Source organism: Falco punctatus, assembly GCF_963210335.1.
Source record: "Falco punctatus genome assembly, chromosome: 3".
NCBI classification, from domain to species: Eukaryota; Metazoa; Chordata; class Aves; order Falconiformes; family Falconidae; genus Falco; species Falco punctatus.
Window position 1 is genome coordinate 35,055,467 of NC_137582.1, and position 14,917 is coordinate 35,070,383.

Here is a 14,917-nt window from a genome sequence, read left to right on the forward strand (position 1 = left end):
GTGTTTCTACCAGTTCCATTTGTGATGGTGGCAGTGTCTTTCTTCTTAGTTTTAGCTCCCATAGTCTGGTCCCCAAACCTGCAATATGTTTATGCTTTCTTGTTTATGCTGGGAAGTCTTATTATTTATTTACCTTTTATACATTATAAATTGCATTTTGCATTTCTTGATAAAATTACTTGCCACTTACAGCTCCTGTTGGAAGTTTCTCCTGCTGATGGATCTGCAGAGGGCAAATGTGAATAATGGCAAATGTTTAATCCCAGTACAACTAAAAACCAAGAGAGGATTTTGTTTAACTGAGATTGTAGAAGGTACACATTAGATGTTAAGTGTGATACATAGGTGTGCATGCATGTGCATGTATTTATATGTATGCACATACATAGATGAATACACATATATTGCATACATATATACATGTGTATATATATGCATATGTATATATATGCATATGTATATATAGACGTTAGCATAATGAATGTATATATATATTTCTGTGTGTCTGTGTGTACACATACGTATATGTAGGTGTTTATGCATACTTATTTAATAGGTGCAAAGAATCTCTCTTAAAAGGTAAAATCTGTAAAATGCTGTCGTGCTCCTGAAGGCACAGTTAAAGTTGCATGTATTATTGCAATGATGGAAATAAGACTAAATTACAGCACAAATAATTACTGATATTATTATATAATAAATGAGTAAATACATATTTAACAGCATCATTATATAAATACACTTTTGGTCTCCAAACTAATTTATCTGCATTATTTTTAGTTTGTAGTCAAGTTTATTAGAACTTCTGGTTTTAAAGGCTTTATACTTCTGTTCATCTGCTACCTCTTTTTTCTGAATTTATTTCTGATAAAAACCTTTGAAGAACATCATAAAATTGTCTGCGACCTTTCTTAATCCCAAGAAAACCATACATGGTGCATTTCAGCTATTTTAGGACAATATATTTAGAACACACAAAATCAAGATGAAATGTTATGAAACATCAAATAAGGCAATGAGAGCTATTTATCCTCTTCATCACAGCAAAACTAAAGATGTATGGATTACTTTACTAAATTGTTTACATCTTGGCATTAATATTACCTTGTTCCTTTGTTTCTTGCCAGTGTTACTGAGAAATAAGAGCTTTTTTAGCCCCCCTCCCCTCCATTTTTATTTTGTTTATGAAAGCAAGATAAATAAATTATTTTTTATTTTGATAATTGGGCTATATTAAGTTTCCTGGCATCTCAACTTGAACACAGAGAACCAGTACACGAGAAACACCGCATACTTAGATGATTCATATATTAATATATGCTGTTACTTTTGTAATTACAATAAAACTACATGTGTAAAGTGGGTTTTCAAATCTGTCTATTAAAGTTCAGCAATATAACCAATAGATGGCTCCAGACTAACATCTCTCTTACACTGTGGTATTCTGGCTTGCTGGATGCTGCATTGGTGAGAGAATTTGTTTCGCAGAGTATTGTATTATAACACTTCTAGTAGTATGGAAAAAACCTTGCTAGAATATGAAATTCTCTGATATATCAAAAAGTTAGAGTTGAGAATGATAGGCAAAGACTTTATACACAGCTACCCGAAGTATAGGGTACACATCCAATAATGCTGGGAACTGAAGGTTTAAGAGGATTTGACTTTGCACTGGAACAAGCCCCCAGACGAACACAAGTTCTTGAAGAAAATGGCTTTTCTCACAGCTGGTGGTGTACACAGAATGGAAATTTGAAGTAAAAATTAGACCTTTCCAAATGCCTTAAGAAAAGTCTATGCAAGTAAGGAGTGAAGTGAGTACAGTTGAGCTGGAGACTGGATCCTGCTGAAAGCAAGGCAGGAATCAATGTTTAATTTCAATGAGTAGTGCTATCAGAAGAACATTTATTTTGCTATTTAGATTTTCAAAATCACAAGTCTTGTCAAAATTTTATCAGAGTAATATTTTAAGAACTGAATTCTGATGAGTATTGGAAGGATGGAAGGATTTTACTGTGACTAAAACACCAACCAGGGATTTGTAAATGCAGGTGTGGTGCCTAGCAGTGCCACAGCTTTTCAACTGATCTTGAACAAGTCACTTATGTAAACCCATGTTTTAATATGTAAACAAAAATGAAAGCCATAAGAAAAACAAAAGTGTGTAGAACAATTAATATTGTGTTGTAGACCACATGGTTAGAAAAAGCAGGCATCAGGGGGATGTTGCTCAACTGGATGTGTAATTTCGATGTAATTTCTTGTCAGTAGATCTACTTGAGCTTGTTTGTACACTTGAATTCCTTAAGGAGTTGGTTATGTAGTGAATACATATGTCAAAATGTAATTGGAGCATGTATCAATGATACAAACTTTGAATTCAGAGGTTTAGCAGTTTCAATAAATTAGGGAACTCAGAAGTCCCGATGAAATATATTATGAAATAAATTGCACCTATGTATCTTTTTATAATATGAAGTGGATAATTTTTCTATGGCACATAGAAACAGGCATGTACATGCCCCACAGTTTTAATGGTTATTGCCAAAGGATCAGCAAAGTTGCGAACACTTAGAACACAACAGGTCAGAATGAAAACTGCCCATGCAAACCCAACCTCCCCGCTCTGTGAAGGCACATTACAATGGCCTTTGATTATCAGATCATAAACTATTCTTTCCTTTCCTCATACACTGGATTGAATGGATGGTGGCTAGATAATTCACTATTATTTTCTTCCTATTTCAGTGTGTGAGCTTGCACTTTATTTATCACTCTGCTCAGATGCTGTTCTCGATAGACATTCTTAATTTCTTACAGACTTTTCTATGGCGTTCCCATTGAAGCATCTGAGCATTTCACAAACAACTAATAATTCGTCTTTGCTCTCATGAGCTGAATCAGCAGTATCATCTTTGCTTTGCATAAAGTGAATTAAGCAGATGTGTAGGTTGCACAACAAATGCAATTTGTGATGTTCCTTGTGATCCGTCAGTTCATATCAGGCACCTTGATGGAGAACCATTGATGGAGATTCAGAACCAACTGTGGATGTTTCTTTATTTTAGGAAGCAGGGCAAAGAACCAGAGAATTGGTGAACATACACTTTGTATAGATACTCACCCTCTATATAGAGAATTCAGTTCTTCCACATCTTTCAGATGGAAAGAAGGGAAATACGGCCAAAATAATTCATGAACTTTGGATGCCTAAGATGAGGTACCTTGGACCTGATTTTTCATAGTAATTAAAAAGTTCAGAGTGCCTATAGTCTTCTGGAATTAAGTTCCAAGAATAGTAAAAAAAGGAAAGAAGGACAAATTATCACAGTCATTTTGGTTTTGATGAATAGCAGATACCCTATAACTCAACTTCTGACTGTGGGTAGCTGCAATTCCTTTAAGATAGTCGATGAAATATTAAATTACAACTATGAGAGTTTAAAATTCCACCAAATCAAGCCCTGAGGATTTAAGATGGGGTATAGAAAATGAGAAAAACAGAATTAATGACATTTTTTAAAAAAACATTTGTTTAAATCATTACAGTATGACCTTGGAATTTTATAGGGAAAGAAAAGTTTGAGTTCTTCTGGGCAATAATCAGATTCCTTAATCCAGCAACCCTTCTGCAAGTGCCACCTCGTTCACTATGTCAGATTCCATTTGTACAGCAAATGAGGGATTGGTCACTCACATTTAGTGTCTTCTTCAACACAGACCGTTGACTTACTCCCAGATCTGGGTGAGATAGAGGTCTTCTGAAAAAGAATGCTCTCTTTAAATAACCCGCTGTTTGGAAAGGGACACACACAGCTGAGCTCAATTAACATTATAGAAGTGATCTTAGATATGGTATTGTCACCTGATGTTCTCTTAATGCGGCCTTTTTTTTTTTGCCTGTTTAGAATGCTAAATCACAAAGAATCAAGTACAGTATTCAGTTTATATAGACTTTATATTGTTGCTGGACCAATCCACATTTACAAGCACTAAGCATAAAGGAACAGAATTCAAATTTATAACTCATATTAGCTACTCTGGCTAAGAGCAATTCAATATTTTAATATTATAGCTTGTTTTCAGTGACACTAGTTGGTCTCACCTGCTTTCCTACTTGGAATATATCTCAGAAAATGCTATATAGAAGTGTGACTGCTTTAGTACTAGACTATATCAGACATTTATTTAAATTTTTGATTTATTTTTTTACCTTTGACTTTATAATGTTAAGCTCATGCATACTTGCATGTTTCATGTTTCAGAAGTTCATCCTTACAACAAATAAACTTAAGATGTGGATATTTGTTTTTCAATACCGTACTGGACCAGTTTAGCATGCAACATCCCTAGGTGTTTTTGTAGGTTCCTAATGCAATATTTGTATGTATGTGTGCATTGCTTTGTTGTTGTTAGTTGGTTTTTTTTTTACCATTATCTCCATTAAACAAAACATAAAACCCCAAATGATAATGTCTTATTTTAAAAATTACTTGTTGTTATATATCCTATTAATTCCATGTGTGCTAACTGCTTTACAAAAAAAAGAAAAAATTTACTGAGGCAAACCACAGCAATTGTACAGAAGAAATGAAAAAAATCAGCGATTTACTTCCCTTTTCATAGTGTTAACCTTGATTTCAGTAAAAAGATAATCAACTAAAAATAAAGTTGTACATTTTTGTTTCTGCCTTGATGTGGTGACTAGTGGCTGGAACCTCTGGTTTACACAGGGGAGGATTGTGTGAGGATGTATGAGGAGCTGCCTGTGGCTGTTAGGCATGGAGGGGCTCAGAACTTCTGACTTCTAATCTTAGGTTTGATCGCTGCGCTGTGGATGTTGCTAAGGTTCCCCGTTATCACAGTTTCTACATCTGCTAAAACAGAAACAGTTGCGTTTTAACAGCTTACAGGTCAAAGAGTATTTGCTTGTCACCTTCTCTTCTGGAGAGTCAGACATAATTCTTGTCATTATTCTTTATGACTTTTTCCAAGTGAAGGGGGACCCTGAGCATCCCAGTTCTTACTGGCTTGATTTGGTGGGGTAAGAGCTGTGTGCGCGTCAGGGACTTTGAAGCTGTTTCTGTTCTGCTTTGGAACAGGAAATTAAACAGTTTTAAATTAACAGGTTTGGATAACCTGTATCCGACAGGTTTAAAGGCACCATTGAGGAGCTTGACTATTAATGTTGATTTTCAATAACTCTTGCAACACAGGGGAAGTATCAGGAGAGCAAAAGAAAGTTAACATGCCAATATTTAAGATGAATAAAAGAGATGACCCAAGTAATTATAGGCTTGTCAGTATGACATAAATCCTTGGAAAAATAATGGAACAGCTAATAAGAAACTGAATTAATACAGAATTGAAAGAGGGTAGCATAATTAATACCAGTTCATTTGTGTTTATGGAAAATAATCCGATCAAACCAGCTTCACTTTATATTTTCTGTAATTTTGGTTGATTAAAGGATAATAATGTTCATGTATAATACTCAAACTTCTTTACTTGAAATGAGATAAGAAAAGTCTTATGAAATATCTGGAAGATGACAAAATCAACATGACACACATTAAATGCTTTAGAAACTGGCAAATGAGATCTCAGTTTAACCTGTGAAAAGGAGCCCCACAGCGATCAGACTTTGATTCTACCGTTCAGTGTGCCTGTCAGCGGTCTGTAAAAATGGAGCTATCGCTGGAAAAGTTTATACGTGACTGAAATGGAAAATGGCAAACAAAAAGTTAAGAGGACAGGATTTTGGTCAATTACTGAACAGGAATACCGTGTGGAGATGAGGAAGTTCAGAGAGGCAGCTGGTAAAGGCTCTCTGGCAGAGAGAAATAATGCATGGAAGAACTTGCAGGAAAAAATATTTTCCTATACAATGTAGATTTTTTTATTCATGCATGCTTTAGCTAAGTATCCAAAGAGCCAAAAAAATCAGGATTCTGTGATCAGCTGGGCAGAAGCAAAAAATATGCTCTGCAAAAGTTACCGTCATATGTGTAACAGGCAGAACCACTGCCCCCTTTCTGGCGGCAGCGGGCTGTTAGATCAGTTTTGTTGCCGGCGACCATGAGAAGTGATCCACAGTTGTCGTGAAAGGTCAGCTGAACTGAGCTTCAGTGAGATCCTGCTTCTCTGTGTTGCATGGGCAGCAAGGCTTAGACCTCCTCTGAAGAACTGGTTCCAGTTGTCTCTCCCCAACAGGAGGAGTGGCTGTGATTTCTCTCTGAATCCTTTCCAACAGCAGACAGTTAATGACACAAAACCAACCATGCACGATGGCTCAAACTTGGATATTGTAGCTTAGCCAAATGGAAATTTTTTTACTTGATGCCAAGCAAGGCATTACTAAGTGGCTTTTAAATTTAGCAGATAAAGACACTGCAAGATTCTGGACCTCAAAGTTGAAGCAATTCAGACTAAATTTGAAGTACATATATACATTATTTTTTTAGGCTCAATATGTTCATTCAGACCTCGTTAAAAATAAAATTATATTCAGGAAACATGAAAGTAACTTTTATTTCTCCCGTTTCTTCTTAATCCCTTTTTGCAACAAGTAAGTTGCAGCCTTTGACGTACTTTCCAGCAGAAATTTCTGTCAAAGCCATTGCTATCAATGTTTAAAACTTTCTTTTATGCAGCACATTTTGACAGGTCTTATGTTGGTATTTTTTCCAGAATTGTCTAATCATTTCACTTTGTGGTCTTCAGCTCCTTCTAAGCCAAAAAGGTTATGGCATCATTTTGAATTTACTTTCAAAAGCTGCTGAGGATAAACACAACAGCTGCCAAAATGTGTCAGTTGAGTTTGATCATATGTATTTCAGTCTTTGCAAAAGACGCCTTTCTGATCTGCAGTTTACCCTCATAGCAGACAGTGGTTGGACTAAGTCTGGCAGAACTGCTGCAGCAAGTGCATGTGAAATACTCAAAAAGTCACCCAAACGTGAAAACATGCAGGGCACTGAATTGTGGTTTTCAGCTTTGTCTCCAGCATAAGAAGTTTTAAAATCTGCTGTCAGAAATGGCATCTCCTCTGTGCGTTCATTGCCATGCAAGTTTACTGCCTGTTATCTTACACTTGCTAGTTGATTAAGTTTTTTGTTTCCACTAATAGTCAAGCCTGGGTAATTGTTCTAAAGTGTAAAAAATGCATTGCTAGAGATATTTCCCTTCTGGATTTGTCTCCTTTGACTTTCTGGTTTGGTTTTAGCTCTTTGTTTGCTGTTACTGAATTTCTGTTCACCGTATAGATTTTACTGAACTGACCAAGTCATTACCAGTTCACGGGGGGGACTCTTCACTAAAATCATTCTTTTTTTTTTTTTTTTTTTTCCAGTTTATTTGATGAGATTTATTATGTGAATCTTTCTTCATTTTCAGTTAAGTGAGGATGATCAGCATTCTCTGAGGGCGCTAAAACTGGGCTTAGTATCAGCAGCAGTCACACAAATGATGTAATGTAGAGTTCTTGTGGTGTGAAACAGAGGAATTTTTACTTGGACTGCAGAAATTATATTCCAAGTCTGACCACGGCGTCACTCTAAGGAGTTATTCTTAGCTAGTTGTGTGCCAAGGCTTCTAACATCTGCAAAGCAGCGATTCCCAGGAGAGACACCCACATCCTAGAAACAAGATTAATATTTCTTGTTTTGGATGGGTGATACAGAAATTCATATTTCAGTGTCTACGCCCAGATTATTCAGCATGCCTTATAGCAGCAACATGCCATTTCATTACCTGTGATTTTCCTCAACTTTGTCAGACCCAGAGTATGTCAGGGATAGCTTTGGGGTTTTGCTCCAGGCTAGATAAAATATTTTAAGGAGCCTAAGGCCAAAAGGTGATACATGAGAGACTCCACTAGGAATACAACTGCTGGAGGATACATTCTTGTTCACAATTACATTTTGTGATTTACTGGCTTTTACTCCATGCAGCGTATGGTGTGGTAGTTTTGTGTAATTCCTGTTCTTGGAATTTAAATGTAAAGTAAGACAAAGCTAAACACTTTAAAAAATTGTAACCTTATTGCATTGTTATTACTACATTTAACTTGGGTAATCCCATACATAGTTCATAATCACTTTCCCAGTGCAATGGAAGAGTGCATTGCATTTGTGGTATGTGATCGTGCTTGCAATAATTTGACTTAATATATTTTGGGGAAAAACTCTGATTCTTCTTGATTCTCTTAGTGTCATCCAGGTATTTTAATATGGGCTTTTTTCAGCCCATTTCCTGTAATCAAGATAATGCCTCTGTTTTAGTTGGGGGAAACACTAAATATTCTCTGGAGCTGAAACCTACTGACACATTCCTTGCTTAGTATTAACTTCAGACTTACTAACTTTAGCCGTACAGCCTTTGAAAAAATTGCACAATCGGAAGAATCAATATTTAGGGCATCATCACTATAAGCATAATTAATCTTTGGGGTTTTATATATAATCAATATCAACATTAACTGCTAGAGATGAGGCTTTTCCTTAAGGGGAAAAAAACCCCCCAAAACAGCAACTGATCAGCTTTTTAATTGATCTTTTAGTCTGACAAATCCTCATTTCCTGAAATGCTTGGCAACATATGGTTCTTACTCAATTATTTGAAACCAGGCATTTAATTTGAAGCCCAAATTAAGGTCTTATGTTGGTTTTGCTCTTTATTTTCAGAACTTGCATGCATAACAATACTGGCCAGATATAATCAATAAGTTATGCAGAATTATGTCTATGCTGAAGTGAGTGGCAGAGCCACTGTAAAGCTGCAATCAGATTCATAACCTTAACTGGGACCTAGCTGAGGTGCATCCAGTCCTTGATCATGTCACAATATTTCTTCTGAAGATCCTGATCAAGTAATGCAGACCTGGGGGTCAGTTTTCAGAAAGGTATGTTGAGATCTTGGCATCATGTGGAGATGTCTGGAAAAGTTTTAGATGACCTGCCACCATGATTTCTGCATCGTCAATGGTGCAGCGTAGCCACCTTCAGCTGAGAGCCTCATAAACCAGCACCTTCGGGTAGGAGGTGTCAGCAGCAACCCTCAAAGGCAAGGGCATGTCTCAGATCACAGTTCCCTTTGTGTCTGGTCTAGTGGAAGCATCTCCCTTCACTGATGGTTAACATAACAGTCTTCAATTAAGTGCTGAAGGTCTTTCATCAGAGAAATCCGTCAAGAGCAAGGTGCAGGAGAAGAAAGTAATTCTTCCATTTAAGCAGCACTGGAAACAGAGGAGCCTCTTTCCTCTCTGATCCCATACTTGACTGGTTAGAAAGCTCACAGATTTAGTCTTGCAGCCTTTAGCTGTGCTTTCCAAGTGCTCTAGACAGTAATCTAGAAAAAGAAAAAGCCAATGAATTTACCTAATATAGGTATATATATTTACATATAGGTAATAATAGGTATATAGGTATACGTATACCTACATATACAATATAGATATATTATATACCTAATAAAGGACAAATTTACCATTTCTCCAACCTGTCCGTACCTTTTCAGCCACTTAAGCTGAAGGCTAGGTGGGTATCAGTACTTGCATATTCCTTGTCTGGGACTTCGTGTGAGGGCCAGGCAGCCTTCATCTGCGCTGGCATGGCAGTGAAGCCCTCTGAGAGGAGGTGTCCTGGGACCAGTGGAGGTGCCAGGAACCAGCAGCCTTAGGTAAGTCACCACAGCCACAGTTCTGACCCCATCCTCTGTGCATTTGTTATAAGAAGTGTAATTTCCCAGGTTGTGATCTAACACCCGCTGAGGTGGTCAAACAGTTGACAAATGAACGGTTAATTCCCTTGGAGCCAGAAGGCTTCTCGGCTCCAGACCCAAGCTGGGATAAGCTGAATTTAGTGTAAGCTAACAGTACCAAACAGAGATCAGTGATGTGGCAAAAGAACAGGCAGAAAAAAACCTGCAGGTAACCGCAGAGTGATGCTGATCAGTGAGCAGCTGGCTGTGAGCTGATCTGAAGCATGTAAAAAGCGAGAAACTGGGAGACGAGCAGGAAAGCAGCGTTTATCTTTGTCTGCTGGGTTCCAATACAGCGTAAGAAATCATCATCAAATAAAAAGCACCGATGTGAGTTTGCAAATTCAACTTTAAATTAAAGTAGGACTATATCTGAGGCTTGCGGGAGTGAAATCCCAGTGAAACCAATGGGTAGGCTGCCATTAACACAGCAAGGTTTTATTTCTTTATGGGCTTGAATCATACATAGGATGGAAGGGTCTCGTTTGAACTTTCATTCCACATAAATGTTAATGCATTTAGGAACACCCTGCCTACATTTTAACTCCTTGAAGATCCTCTGAGGTTGTTTTCTTAAGTTTCTAAAATATTCTCATTAAATTTATTAAAATGCATCTCTTAGAACACTTTCATGTATTAAAATGGAACATTTGTTCCATCACGCTGTAATAATCAATTAAACCAATTAAACAATGACATTTTTAAAAATTAACCTGTTGCAGTAGTCTCTTTTGACACCAGATTTTGTCTCTTGAAAATTTTCCTTAGTGTATTTTTTTGAGACTTTTCAGCTTCTTTCCTCTTACTGTGCTTGGACGTAACATTTCTTCTTTTCAGTCCCTTTGCGCACTGAGGACCCATAGTAACTGCTGCAGTATCCAGTACTCCAACACTGCTCTGCACGCCTTCCTGCAAGCAGTAGCTGCTGTAATCTGCTCTTGGACTGCATGACAGCATACGATTCTCAGAAGGACAAACTGAAAGCTTGTGACACAAATACACGGACCGACACCACTAATAAGCCCTTTTTTTTTCCCTGTGGCCTCTCTGACGGTTTCAGCAGCCTGAGTTGGAGTAGGAGCAGCAGCTTTATCTGAGATTTTTTTTTTCTCCCAGGATGTGGTGTCCCTGTAGTCCCTTAAGCACCCATTGCAGGTGTGTTGCACCGCTTCGTTGCTGGAAGCCAGCTGGAAATCTGCTGCTCAGGGAGCTGCCACTTCCACTGACATACGGGGAGCCTCTGCTGGGAAAGCTGACTTCACTAGTTTTACATCACCCACTCGCTGTCTCTGTGTACAGGGTGTTTTGGAGGTGAGAATGGAGCAGAAAGCTTCAGGGCAGCTCTGATGGCCCCATACATGCTCCTGGGCCAGTTGCAAGGCTGCTGCCCTGGAGTGCCTGGCACTGGAGCTCTCCATTTAGAGTGCCTCGGCCCCCAGCCTGCACCTGCTTTTCTGCTCTGTGATTTCTGTTCCAGAAAAAACTTGTAGCACATTTGCCAAGGCTTTCCTAGCCTTTGTCCTCCTCATCATCATCAGTTTCACCCTTGGAGATGTGATGCTGTTCTGTAAAAGGGGCCAGGCTGGATTTGTGTCACTGGTGACTGCTGCCTCCTGTGAGAATGTTGTTTTTTTAAAGGGTGAAGGGGGTGAAGAAAGGACCCCTCCAAGGGCTTCGAGCAAGATGACTGTCCTGTTAAATCTCCACATTTCTGGCTCATCAACTTGAAAAGAAACAAAGCAGGGAGTTGCTCTTTTGTCTTTCAACATGTGTAGAGAGAGAGGTGTTTCCTCCTTCTCAATTGAACCATTGGCTGCCAAGGTATGCCAGCATGGGCTTGCACATCATCTCACCACTATGTGAGATAACACAGCTACAGTAAAGCTTAAACTTAACATAGCGAAAATTATGTTGAGGGCCATTTCAGCCCCTATTACCTGAGAAATGGTAGAATTTATCATGTAGAGGCATCATTTTGCAATAACTTGCCTAAATTTTGCAGAGGTGTGAAATAATAACATCAGTGAAGTGTTTATTCTTACCAGTGCCACTTACTATGCACTTGCGGAAGTATTTGCTTTCACCTGAAAGAAGTCCGTGACTCCAAAATCACAACAGCATAGCATCATATGTTTTCATTTTCATTTTAAAATTATTTTGTCTTGTTCTTATCTGCACCTCTTTTTGCATTTCCTATGTATATCTGGCAATTGAACTGCCTGGTAAACAGCTAGTTTTAAGCAAACATTGCAGTGTTTAATGAATTAAATTAAGAAATGAATTTTTAATTTTTTGCTGCTTCTATTCACACCATGAACCTAATTTTAAAAATTACCACAATCAAATCAGATAATGAAATACTCTGTGTGCAGTGAAAGCATTACCATGGTAAATTTTTTGCTACTCCTGAAGAGCAAGTTAAAGGGCAATATTTGTAAAAACTTTGGAAATAGTGTGGAAAAAAACCTAAGAAAGGAGCAGAAAAAAATCAGACAGTAAGAATGCAAAACTTACTGCATTATTGACAATGAATTTTGTTCCTAGAAGTGAAGTACTGTTCAATGCAAACAGGCACATGACCTATCCTGTGGTTATTTTTCTTGAAAAATATTTTTCTGTCCTGGTAAGTACAATAATCTTTATTTTTTCCTTAACATAATATAAAGTTTTATACTTATAAAACATTTTTGGTTGCATATTCATAAAGATGCATACATTAAATGTGTCTTACAAACTTAAATGTTATCTTCAGACACACACTTTGCAGTATTTTCTGTAAAATTTCCTCTCTTCATACCAATGTTGAGAGAAGTTGTTTTTCACTAATAGAAACCAGAAGAAGAATTTTTTGCATTCACACTTGAATTTATGCTAGAAATGCTTTTCTAGTAATTTCTTTGCTGCAACGGGAATTAAAATAAAAGCAGCCAGGAGAAGATAGAAGAGTAAATTTTATATTGTGAATAAGACAAAATAAAACTGATTGTGAAGTCTGATTACTGGAAATAAATCTGATATATTACTGTCTCTTTTCTTTAGTACTGAGAGAAAACAGCGATTTTTAAAACATGAGTCCATGAACCTTACTAAATGCAATATAAACTCTTGGGAAAGAGCTTGCAGAAAAATATTCTAATATTTAAAACTTTTGAGACCTGCTTACTCCAGCCCTGAAAGTTTCAAAGCCTTCAGCATCTCCCATGCTTGCAATGCACTGAATCAGCCAGCGAGAGGAATGGGGATCCCTTTATCTGCCTGGCTGGTGGCTTAAATCACATTGTGTGAGTTGTGCTGATCAATCGCAGTGGTTAAGTGCTAAAGACACTTCAAGAGTTCTCTCTTTAAAGATGCAAAGACACAAATGCTCTTATATGAATATTTTTAAAAGATGTAAAATCTTAGGGATGAAGCATTGTCAATTCAAACAATTTTTTTGCTGCAACTGTGTAAGCTCTATGAAATAATACAGTATTTCACTGCTTCTTCTAGTATCCTCTAAAGCTCAGGGATTTGTCTTTTTAAAGCCAGGATGCATAGCTACAGGCACCTAATTAAGCTGAATACTCATTAAGATATTCAGTTAGCTTTGCTGCACCATTAACTCAAGAAAAGACCAGCAAATATAGTACCCATTGTAAAAACTGTAAAATCATTCAATCACAGACTTACAGCAATGTTTGCTGGGAGAACCTCTGGCTCCTCATCAAGTCCAACCTGCTGCTCAAAGCGTGACCATCACCAACAGTAGACCAAGTCAGCCGTGTCGATGTCTAGGCGCAAATCATGGAAACTCCCAAGGGTGCAGATATCACAGCCTTTCCACAAAGCCTGCACTACATTCCCAGTGAAAGGGTTCTTTCTAATATCCGACCTCAGTCTCCCTTGCTGCAGCACGTGGCCCTGGTTGTATCCTTTTGCCACTACTGAGGAGCCGTTGGCATTGTCACCTTTGCAACTACCCTTCAAGCAACTGCTGGTTGCTTTTGCAGTTTCTCCTCTGTGTCCAGCTCCTGCAGCCCCTTCTGATAGTGCTTTCATCCCTCTCACAGCCCTCCCCTGTCTTGCCACTTTCTCAACACTCTTAAACTGGGGAGCCCCAGATGAGACCCTGGTGCTGAGGAGCACAACAAATTTCTTTGATCTTCTGGCCATGGTCTTCATGAAGGAGTCCAGTATGCAGTTTGCCTTATATATGATGAGAATAATAAAATAGTACACACTGGGAAAAAATTATCCTTATTTTAAAACGTTGGAAAACAATGGGATATGAGCAGGCTTCAGAAAGTGACCTTGGGGTTAAAAGAAGTCCTTTTGATGAAAGTATTGTCTCTGAGCCCAATAGCAGTTACAGAATGAAGCAAATATCATGTCAGAGGGATGGTCAGAAAAGGAACAGAGAACAAAACAGAGCACAGCACCATGCCCTTTTGTAAGTTAAAACCAGTATGTGCAGTTTCAGTCCTTTTCCAGAAGGACGTACTAAAAGGAGAAAAGATACAAAGGTTGCAAGGGTAAACAAAGACTGACTCCTTATACTAGTCATAGCTAATAAGTAGTTTAGAATTTGTCAGCCTGGAAAAGAGACAAATGAGTGAAAGTGCAAAAAGAGGCTTGTGAAATTGTGAATGGCATAGACAAAGTGAACAGGGAAAAAGTTTTCTCTGTGTTTTTCAAGACAACGACTAGTAGATATCAAATTATATTATCAGTTGGCAGCAAAAGCAAAAATGAAGGCGTTTTTCACACAATGAATAGTTAATCAGTGGAATTTCTTACCACTGGATTTGTGAATGCTTGAATTTTACCACAGTTCAAAAAACCCCTGGACAAGTCAGGAAAGGAAATTCCCTTGTGTACTATTAGAAGTTGTATCTCTAACTCAGTAAGTTAGATTGCTAGAGGCTGAGAAAGCACCCTGGGAAAATATTCACAACATGCTTGCTCCTTTCTATATTTTTATTAAGCATTTGCCACCGGACAGTGTTGGAGGTAGGACACTAGAAGCTAGAATATCCTTTCGTGATCCAGTACAACTGTTTGATATATACCTCTTGTGTTCTTATAAAAACCGTATTTACAATATTCATTTTTTTTTCCTCCTGAATTTAAATTAAATCAAAATGACCATGATACATAGATTTTTAAATCCTCCACATGA

At 37.7% G+C, this 14,917-nt stretch overlaps 1 protein-coding gene across 1 annotated transcript in view; it reads left to right on the plus strand.

Moving 5' to 3' along the window:
- Nucleotides 1-14,917, plus strand: part of SLC7A13 (solute carrier family 7 member 13) — a 46,205-nt gene that overhangs the window by 11,173 nt on the left and 20,115 nt on the right. The window contains exon 4 of the mRNA XM_080381914.1: nucleotides 1-14,917. This exon is cut by the window's right edge and continues 20,115 nt beyond it. Within this exon, the coding sequence (XP_080238040.1) occupies nucleotides 1-246 (246 nt within the window). The 3' untranslated portion in view covers nucleotides 247-14,917.